The 10,980-nt window shown below is 38.7% G+C and overlaps 1 protein-coding gene across 1 annotated transcript in view; it reads left to right on the forward strand.

The window, feature by feature from the left end:
* The window catches only part of PRELID3B (PRELI domain containing 3B), an 8,777-nt gene extending 846 nt beyond the window's left edge, over nt 1-7,931 (forward strand). Inside the window, exons 2-6 of the mRNA XM_072414493.1 lie at nt 2,165-2,333; nt 3,270-3,359; nt 4,353-4,423; nt 5,184-5,286; nt 5,543-7,931. Of these exons, the coding sequence (XP_072270594.1) occupies nt 2,165-2,333; nt 3,270-3,359; nt 4,353-4,423; nt 5,184-5,286; nt 5,543-5,662 (553 nt within the window). The 3' untranslated portion in view covers nt 5,663-7,931. The remainder of the gene's footprint in view (nt 1-2,164; nt 2,334-3,269; nt 3,360-4,352; nt 4,424-5,183; nt 5,287-5,542) is intronic.
* The last annotated feature ends 3,049 nt before the right edge of the window (nt 7,932-10,980 follow it).

The following is a 10,980-nucleotide window of genomic DNA, read 5'->3' on the forward strand; positions in this document are numbered from 1 at the left end:
ATTATCCACCATTCATCCTGTCACTACAAGTACCATCATGCCTTCCCACATACAGACCCCGCATAGGTCAGGGTGAAATCTTGTGCTGGATGTTCAGTGATTAGAAATATTGGTTAGTGGAGAATAAGATTTCTGTGTTTCTGGAGAGGATACGACATCGGTATTAAACGCGGAAGGAAATGAATGTGATAAAACCGAAAGAGGACATAGAATCATTGCATGAAATATTATTGCTACATTGGGCGCTGTAGTAAGTTCTTACATGACGGAGTTATAAATAGAAGGCTCATTAGGATGTGTTTGACATATAAATACAAAGCTGCCATCAGCACCCTAGGACGCTGACTAGATTTATATTTTAGAATTTGAGTCATTTTAATAGAAAGTGGACAGCAGTGTCACATCCATGAAAATGAGAGAGAATCTGCCTATTCTCCCTGCCTATAGTTCTCTGTACATCACTTCCATATCTTAATGAGATCTAGGTTCAGCCCAGTGTCAGCTGTATCCCGGTGACTGCACACCTTTGCAGCAAAGTCATACTCACTGACCTGCTCTGTATTTGCACATTCCTCAACTTTCACCCGACTGGTTTTTCCAAGGCAGCACGTGGCGATGACGTGGGAATGATCTGTCGTTATCAAGAACTTGTCAAACAAACTCTGCGACCTATAGAATATTACAATGCTAGATTGTAAGCTCCTCGGGGCCGGCTCCTCTCCTCCCCCTATGTCGCTGTCTGTCCTTTTCTGTCATTTGCAACCCCTATTATACAGTATATATTATACAGCTGTATATTATACTAATATACAGCGCTGCGTAATATGTTGGTGCTATATAAATACTTTTTATTAAACAAAGTGCTGCTAGTAACTTATTCCTGTGCGCTTCTGGCTAAAGGACCCACTTGGCCCGGATCAGCGACTCAAATCCAGGATGTCATAGGTGCAGGAATTGTGCTGCTTTTGTTCAGCACCATAATGATTTGTTATCATGTATCTGTGCCACACTATCTTTAGTGAAAAGTCTGAAAGGCTGCATAAAATTACAGAGCAGTTCATTTTATTAATCATATTTCATATGAATAATAATCAGTCCTTATAGTGCCCTCACATACCATAGTGCTGTAATACCGGGTGTGCTGGTAAGTTTACACATTACTAGTATTGATGACTAACCAGCTTCCCAGGTAAAGCTGCCGTGCTTGTTGGCCTACAATGCAAGTGTTGTATTTCAGCACCCATTTTAGCCTTCCGCACTGTTGGAATGTGAAGGGGGAAGTGGTGGGTGTGGTGAGGGTGCCGAAATCATTTGCTTTTTCCATGATGGGCCAGCGTCTCTGCATGTGACTTGACATCAAAGGACTGCACAGTGTGACCTTTTTACATTTGTGATAGTGACTCTCCTGGGGACATTCCTTTGTAGTATACTTTTAGCAATAGACCTTTTCCTTCCCTTTTCTAGTCTGGAAACAAGTTTTGTACAGCGTTACCCTCCCTGCAGCTTCACTCGCTGTCATCTGAATCTAATTATGTAAAGTCACATGGTTTTCATTCGTTGAATGCAGCAACTTCTTACAAAACAGACTGCAATTAATTTCATTAGGAGAATAGGACACTGAGGCAAGGTTTTCGGCTATTACATAAGGCTGTGTTACGTGACAGCCTCCTCCCTGTACAGATTGTAATAGACAAGCAGGGCCGGGCATTGTTCCGTATTGTCAAGCCTTCTGTACTAAAAGATCAGGTTGGTTAGGTTGTTGCTAAGAATAGACTCTTATTACCGTAAGAAAATACTGTCTTCAGGGTTGTGTGATTTGGATATAGATGGGTACATTTGGATATAATATACACGTGTCTGTAAAATAAGTTGTTCCTGCAAGACTGACCACCCTTTAAAGTGCAGAGTTATTAAAAGCTGCCATTGCTGAACTCATTGCAAAGAATGCAGATTGCCTGCTTGTATAACACAATTGCTGTTTACTCCTGGGTCAAGGATTCAGAAGAGTAGAACACAAACCGGGCAAGCAGGATATTAAAGAACCAGATCACCAATGGCCGCTTACATCTCTCAGTATGGGTCATGTTTAATGTTGACTTTGCACACGATGATTTTTATTCTTGCGTCTAGAAATTACTTAATTCCTGTATCTTATTCTTGACAGCCACCCATGGGAAACCGTCACAACGGCGGCCATGCAGAAGTATCCCAACCCCATGAACCCTAATGTAGTTGGTGTGGATGTGTTGGACAGATACGTGGACACCAAGGGGAAGTTACACAGTGACCGGCTTCTCAGCACGGAATGGGGAATGCCTTCTTTAGTGAAATCAGTAAGTTTAATTAGAAGTATATTGCAACTCATAGACAAAGAATAAATATTTTGTGCCTTACCAGTTCTTTGTGATAGTTGTTTTTTTTTTTTTTCTTTATATTATATTTTTTTCATCAATGTTACAATTCATGTCCTATGGTGACAATGCCCATGCACTGTTCTGTATCTGAAGAAATGGCATTATCACCCCAGGATAGGAAAATGCTCAGATTAAAGGACACCTCATCTCCTTTATATCTGTATTCCCAGCACTCATTCTGCTAAACATTGCAGAGTTACCAATACAATGGGCAGCGCTAGGTTTCTGGCCGGTATTTAATAGCAGTTTTTATACAGATATAACAATACACTTTTAGTAAACTTGCCCGTGAAAATAAATGGAACTTCCTTGTCAGGATTTACATACACTTTAATTCTTTCCACCCACGGCCGTCCATGGGAATTGCTGACTGAGGGGTTGTTTCCAGTGAATGCCTTTCAGTGGTCACACAGGAATTTTCCTTATCAGCAGATGCCCTGCAGATCACTGTGGGTTGGTTGCCTGACTTAAGGAAACATGTCAGCATAAAAATTTGGCAGCAGGTATTTTTTGCCTAATTAAAAGTGCAGAATACATTTGCGGAACTGAGAACCTGAAAAACAAATAGTCCACCTTAGGCTTTTTATTCATTTTGAGGGACTTGGAATACCACCAAGGTATTGTAAACATGAATTGCCTTATACACTAGGCAATGAGAAATGTATTGTGATATTGGTGAGCTCCGGTGTCAATGGTTGCCAAACCTTCTAATTTGCCAATGCTGGCCAACTAAGGTCTCATCACTAATGTAACAGTGAAGGTGAATTAGCAAATTCCTTGCCAGGGGTGGACTACTGTCTTCTATTCTTAACAGTTTTCCAAATTAAGCTTTGACTGTTTTGTCTTTCCTAATAGATTATAGGGGCAACCAGAACAAAGACGTACGTTCAAGAACATTCAGTGGTTGATCCTGTTGAAAAAACAATGGAATTAAAATCAACAAATGTAAGTGACAGTTTTGTATGTGTGTATGAAGTCCTCAAGCCATGATCAGACAATTCCTTTTGCATTGCGGTCATAGATTACCATTTTATTCTATTTTACAACTGCAGGAACACTTGACACTATAGCTTCCATTTGCTCTTTTTCTTATCTTAAGACAGTATTGGGTTATCTCATGTTAGGTTTCTTTAAAAAAAAAAAAAAAAAAAAAAAACAGACCTGGTTGTGTACATTGGCTGTAAAAGTGGCACATCCCCTGGAGGTTATTAAATAACTGAGCTGTGTTCACTATCCAGAGAAAGAGTTTGGGGTTGGTAAAAATACTTTATTATTAAATATATTTAAATAGGATTGGCTACAATTAAAGAAAATTCCTAACGCAATGCCTTAAGTATGCACTTTTACATTGTAATATTTAGTGAATGCACCTTTGGCATCAAGTCCAGACAGTTTGCAAAAACTCGAAACTCCAGTTTGTCTCCGTTGCTCTTAGCAAAACTGCTTTGTCTGGTTGCATGAGCGAACAGCCATTTACCAGTTCAGTTTGTTTATTTGGGTTGACGTGTTCAGTTATTATAATGAAGTTTTGGTTATATACTTAAGGTTTTTGCCCTTGCTGAGAGGCAAATATTTCCTATGTTTAAGTTCCTCGTCTGTCCCTTAGCCCATGCATGAAAACATGTCCTGTCCAAATAATTTACTGTGCCTGACACAAGTGTGTCATGTATATGATGAGTTGTACTATCTGCCAGCCATTGTTACATATCAGAAGTACTGCAAAGGATAGGTTGCCCCTATCGGGCTGCCACATGTAAATATAAAAGTGCTAAACCAAAAATAAGTTCTGCAACCTTTTAAAAATAGGAAGGTCATTGCAGCCATTGCTTACTTGTTAAATTGCAATAAGCACTAGCTGAGAAACTTTATTTTGTCTTTCATATAAGAAGACAAAGTTTATTAGCTCTGGATTTAATGTATTGACTTTGGTTCTTCCAGATTACATTCACAAATATGGTTTCGGTGGATGAAAGATTAGTGTACAAGCCACATCCTCAAGACAGCAAAAAGTAAGTACAGAGATGTGCTAAAGATGTTGTCTATTGTGTGCACTAATTAAATAATTAACTTAACAAATACTGGGATGTAGATAACGGATTCATTTTAGTATTAGTTTATGCTCTGGGTTTGTAGATGGTCCTTATATGACAACTTTTGCTTAAAGTGTACCTGAACTCAACATTTTCACTTTACATAAAAGGATAGACAACCCTTATATGTAAAGGGAAAATGTTATTGATTTTTTTATTCTTAAGTGCAACACCTAGGCGATCAATAATAAATGGGAGCGCAGAGCCTCCCGGGATATCTAAATCACGCATCCCAGGAGGCTCTGGGTGCTCCTTCCGTCTTCTTGGCACGTCACCCGATCTTGCACTGCGCTGGTGTGAGATGGGACGATGTGGCCCACTGTGAGGTCGACATCTCTTTCCTTTTAATGGAATAAATGCCCCTTCTGTGCATGCCCTAATTTCGGACATGCACAGAAGGGACATTCTATTAAGGGAAAATGAAGATGGCAGCACCCGACGCAGTCAAAGAAGAATTCCAGGACGACGCTGGACCGGAAAGTACCAGCGCCATCGAGGGACCTGCAGGATTAAAGGTAGGTGCAATTTGTTTTGTTTTCGGTTTAGTCCAGCTTTAAGGAACCTTTGTGTAAGGGGTCTGTAATTAGTAGCTTGTGGGAATGTCTCTGCATTAGGAGACCAGGAGGAAACTTTACTGGTGTAATTTTCTAAGACTACAATGTATTCTTTGTGTTTTCAGGACTGTTCTCACTCAGGAAGCAATCATAACTGTGAAAGGTGTGAGTCTGAGCAGCTATTTAGAGGGGATGATGGCCAATACCATTTCTTCTAACGCCAATAAGGTTAGTATGTGACGGACCTAAAGGCCAGTATTATATGAGAGTGTCATATTCACTGGGTAACAGTCATTAATGTATCCAATACATATAAATCTTTTGTTTCGCTTATATGTGGGGCTTTCGTATTTACTCATTATGAATGTGTGATCTTCTGGTGCAGTAATAAAATTGGCAATTGCTCTATTCATATTTTGCTCATTACACAGAAATCATTTCTGAGATTAGTTACTTAAACCAATACTTTTGCTGTTTTTTATAGGGTCGAGATGCCATGGAATGGGTGATCGGCAAACTAAACACTGAAATAGAGGATCTTAAAGCAACAACAAGAGGGGGCATTAGGAACACCATGGCAGCAGCGGCCTATGTAGACGAATGAGGTCTACTCATGCTGTAGCCATGGGGTGTTCACCGGACACACTAGGACGTACCTCTGGGCACTTCAATTATTTATTCTTATTTAAGAATGTAACTATTATTAAGTAGGATTTTTCAAATTGAAGTTTGGAGAGAGGCGGCAGCTGAGTGGGAACAATGAATAAAAGGGGACCAGGTGGTAAATTGACCGTACATAGTTGTACAGTGACTTCCTCTAAAGACTTCCCCCATCTTTTCCACTATGAACACCTGAGTGACAGGTTTTAATGTTATCTCAGCACCTTAATCGCCCCCATCAGAATTAGAGCCATGTTCAACTTCTTTTATTAGGTTTTATTTATAAAAGTATTAAGGGAATAACTGTCTTGGACCTGTCCATAAAATCCAGTTTATGCAAAATCCAAGAGAGTTATTCACATGCTTCCTCTCCATATGTAGGTTAAAATCTGATTTGCCCAAATTAATGCAGCTGTTACATCAGACACTTTAAAAAAATTAGGTGGTTTCATCTCATGTTAAAAATAAAAAAAAATCAAGGGACAAGATTGCCATTATATCCTTTTTTTTTTTTTTAAAGTGCTAATTGACCCACAAGGGTTCAGATAAGACTTCTGGCTATTCTTTGACCTGGTTCTGTACCCATTTAGGGTTTCCAACATGGCCTCCATGGCTAATGGATGATTTATTTATTTCAATATTGCAGATACACCACTTAATTTAAATCAATTGTGACATATCCTCCCGGATTTTAAAGACAGTCAAGGACTTGATGCTTTCCTATAAAGCATAGTAATTGAATATACATTAAAAGTAAAGCGGTCACTTGGATGAGGTTAGGAGAACCTAAAAATGTGACATTTCTATAGAGCATCCCAAAGCTGCTAGCTTCCATATCTAAGCTTTACTTCACCCCCTTTGCATTTTAGACCAATCAAGAAACTTGCACTGAGGGGTGTGGTATCCATACTGTAATCTATGCTGTGATCATTTCCATGTGTAACCATATCGGTTCATTAGTTGGGTTTTTTCGTTATGTTCACCTATGGGCAAGCTAATCTTAAAAACATGGGTGCTAAAAAGTACACTTATGAAACGTGATGTGGTATGTTTAATTATGGAAACCTCCTTTCTTGTGAAAACATTATTAGGGAACATTTGTGAATGTAGTGCAAAAGCTGGTGTCTCTAGCTGTCACTTTTTTTTTTTTTTTTTGAATATCACAAAATGAAAGGGGCGGGGGACTATTGGTTGGTTTTAAAGAAACGTCATCTTGCCAATACTGGTCATAGTGACCGTGTCTGTTGAAATGGCATCCCCTGACCCCCTCTACTTGCTCTACCTTTTCACCCTTGTAGCTTTTTGCTGCTTTACAGTCTGTGCTGAGATTATTGTACATTTCTAAAGCAATGATGTATTATGCCATGCTTTGTAATAAAGTGCTGGTTTTCTTGCCTTATGCTGAGGAACAAGATGCTGCAAGGGAGCGCAGGCAAAGAGAGTAGAAGGTGGTTGGATGATGTGTTTCCAGAAACGCTGTGACAATACCAGGCACGATGGTGTCTCTTTATACCCACTAAAATGTACTGCACAGTGTAGCATTGAGGAACAACTTCATACAAGCTTTAAGTAAAGGGTTTATGTTAAAAACAGAAAAGGATTTAAGTTAAAAATGCTTTCCTAAAACAAAGGAAACACAAGATGTATCTACTGCTTGAAACCTACTTGTAATGGATATTAATTTGGCTAGCTTGTAGCAATAATCATTGAAAAATGCCATGGAGCTACAACTCAAGGCTTAGAACTGTGTAAATTGGTTGTCGCCAATTTTGTGATTGAACTCCCAGGTGTTGCCTTCTGGTGTAAAAGCACTTAGTATCACTTAGTTTTTTTTTGAGCAGCAACCATATTGATAGCTCACTGACTTTGTGATGCCTCTAGCACTGACTGACTCAATTGGCTGAATAAACTCAGTTCTCAGAATGGCTGTCTGGCCTCTGTGCAAGCAAAATTCATCATTCTAATCCTGCTGTAAGGTATCTGCACAATTTTATTTTGCCCATCTGGAAATTTTAATGGTAAAAAAGTAACAAATGACTAATGTTTGCTTGTGTGACAGAAATGTAACATGGCCTTAACTGTACAGACGATAAGGGTTTAAAAGACATGTTTTATAAACCTAGCACTCCTGAGTTTATTTTTATATTTACCTTGTTGTTCTTGTAATGTATGTCATTTTGACAAGCAAATGCCAGTAAAAACTGGAAATGTAACGGACCTGTGTGTATTTATTGGTATGCTTTAGTATTCATGCCACCAAAAGCTTGAGAGAAAGTTTGTAATATCATACTGGACTTGGGACCAGACAATACAACAAAATGGGGTCATCTATTTGCCTGGAATTTAAGTGGTAATAATGAAGAATGTCTCTATATTTGCATTGCCTTCATATCATGTAGAAATAAAACAAGCTGTGTTGGACTACTTGGATACCATTAAAGCCTAACCATAGAAAACACTTAAAAAAATAAGTGGGTCTACTCCACACTGCAAACATCAAATGCTCATATTTGCCTAGGGGGTGTAGTAAAAACACATACCTCACCCCTAGGGAAACCTCCTCTTAAACCACTTGTGGCTCACACTTCTCTAAGATGCTCCGTGCTGCTTTCATAGGCTTAACATCACTACATACAATGCAGGCCTAGTAGCCCATGTTGTGAGAATGCTGAGAGCTTGCCCAGAGCTTTATGGAGAATATGAGAACACTAACTTCCTAGTGAAGACTAAAACAGCTAAAAGTTCCATTTACTTCCCCAGACAAATAAACATTTTAATCCTTGAAGTGTGGCTGGAGCCTAATTGCAGGGAAATGTTCTCTCACCCAAACATGTGAAGCTCTTACTAATAAAGAAAAAAAAAATGTACACTGGTCTGAATCCCTCCTGAAGAGGGCTCTGTTTGACAGCCAACAAAACAAATGTGTTCACGAGGAAAGTTCTGCCACATCTTGAGGATGCTCATACACCACAACCACAATGTAGTGTTTACATTGACTTCTATGAGGCTGTTTCTGAACACAGGTATTTGAGATGCAGGTGAGACCTCATCAAACTTGCAAGTCAAACTACACCCAATGTTGTGCCCGAAACGTTTGTTGCATTCAAAGAATTTCTTTGAATGCAACAAAAGGACATAAACCATGATTAAGGCAGAAATCCACAAAATTTCATCCCAGCTCATAGCCACAGAAAACAACTGCTGGGTTGTAACCGGTAACACTCGCGTACATCGTTGAAAAATTTGTCATGTTACCTCCAGCCTAACTTCAGGGGCATATGGCGTACAATACACACACTTCTATCGATTTACATGTGGCAGTCGTACGAACAGACTTTTCACCCTGTGCAATATTCAGGTAGATCAATCTGTGACACCACTGATGAGCTCATTATTAGTAAATCAAGGCTTTTTGCACATGAATGGCAGTGTTTAGTCTTCTGAAGAGATCCAGTGTTGTTCTCCAGAGCAATGCAGCACAACCAGTCCTTCTGAAGTTGTACAAAGTGAATGCTTTATCTTTATCAGGCCCAGTATTGTACATTAAGAATATATAATATATATATGTAGATTACAACAGTCAAAGCCTTGGTATGCATAATCATGCCAGGTATGTGCTGGGTGTTGCTTGAGGGACAAATGTATGGGCAGATTGGGCTATTAGGTGTCCATCTCCCCAGTTTCATTTGGAGGTTTAACTTGTTTATATTAACTGTTACAGAAGCCGTTTTGTATTTGTGTTTATTTCCTTTCAGTGTGCAACTGCTGCTTTGTTCTAAAACTGAAAGTATTTTAAATGTTAATTTATTGTAAGCATGACTTACTCTGGGTATTCTATATACTTCAGCTTCCCTGAATGTGTGGTTTTCTGCTTATGTGATTGACTTGCCATTAGCTTAGTTTTTTTTTTTTCCTTACAAAACTGCATTCTTTATTGTGTGATTATAAGCAGAACCCTTACACTCGGCACCCCTACTGTCTGTGTTTCAGTATGCACAGAGCAGAAACAGGAGAACAATGGTAGGGAAGCCATCAAAAATATATTTATATGGCTCATGAGCTAACGTACAAGCTGGATGGATTTGGTTGACTGTAGATGAATTGGTTATTTTTGTTATTATGTATTTTTGGTTACCTTTAATAAATCATGAAGGCTTCACATCCATATGTGGATCCTGTGTTTGTCTTTATTATTATTCATTAAAAAAGATATATATATATATATATATATATATATATATATATATATATATATTTATTTACACTGCACAAGTTGTGTGTCACACTAAAACGCTCCCTAGCAAATACAAACATCCCTATAGCAGAGTGTGATTGAGGTAATTCAATGTCAATGTCCCTCATAATTCAGTTTATTAAAGCCCAACTCCAAGCAAAGAATAGGGAAGGGTTACAGCCTCTTTCATTTCATTGGTGACCATGTCTGTGCTGTCCTTCCTGTCAGCACAGGAAATAATGGAATAGTTTTTAAGAAACCCTGACAATAATAATATTATAATGGGCAAGAACTGACAAATCAGGACTGACTTGTTCTGGTGTCACAGTATAAGAAGTGAGAGAATTATATTTCCAATGGAGTCATTGACCAAAACAAACACCTGGAGGAAATGCTCACTTTCTGCACTCTCCAAAATGTAAAATCAATGACTGGAGTTAGATTATTTATTACCCAACATTTCTATTGTGTCTTGTAATGGCTGGGCAGGTTGGTATTACACTATTAAGAATTGAATCATTTATTAGGAGCTCCCCACATAGTAGGGGTTACAGCCCAAATACATTATTGTTTATATATATACACACACTTCATCTGATTCATCTGACTTTGGGAAATCATTCCTGTTGTGGCACAGCCAATCACAATGCACAGTGCATCAAAAATGTGCAGCAGTGTGAACCTGCCCCAGTTGGTAAACCCAGGAAAGTGCTGAGGATCAGAAATCCTGCTTAAGGTCTGTTTCTGATTTATTAGCAATGGCATTTAAAGAAGGTAAAGTATGGCAGCCATTCTTGTAACAGCTATATATTAGGACAGGCCAAAGCAATGCTTGAGCCTTTAAGCCAGACTTTCTGGCCACCATTTATCTTGATGCTCTTTGTGTTGTGTTGTAGATTGTGAATTCCCACTGTAGGATCATCACTGGGACAAGTAGGTGGACATCACCCCAATGACTCGCTAGAGGTTGTAACTCCTGTTATTTATATATATATATATATATATATATATATATATATATATATATA

This window comes from Pyxicephalus adspersus, chromosome 6, assembly GCF_032062135.1.
Source record: "Pyxicephalus adspersus chromosome 6, UCB_Pads_2.0, whole genome shotgun sequence".
Lineage (NCBI taxonomy): Eukaryota > Metazoa > Chordata > Amphibia > Anura > Pyxicephalidae > Pyxicephalus > Pyxicephalus adspersus.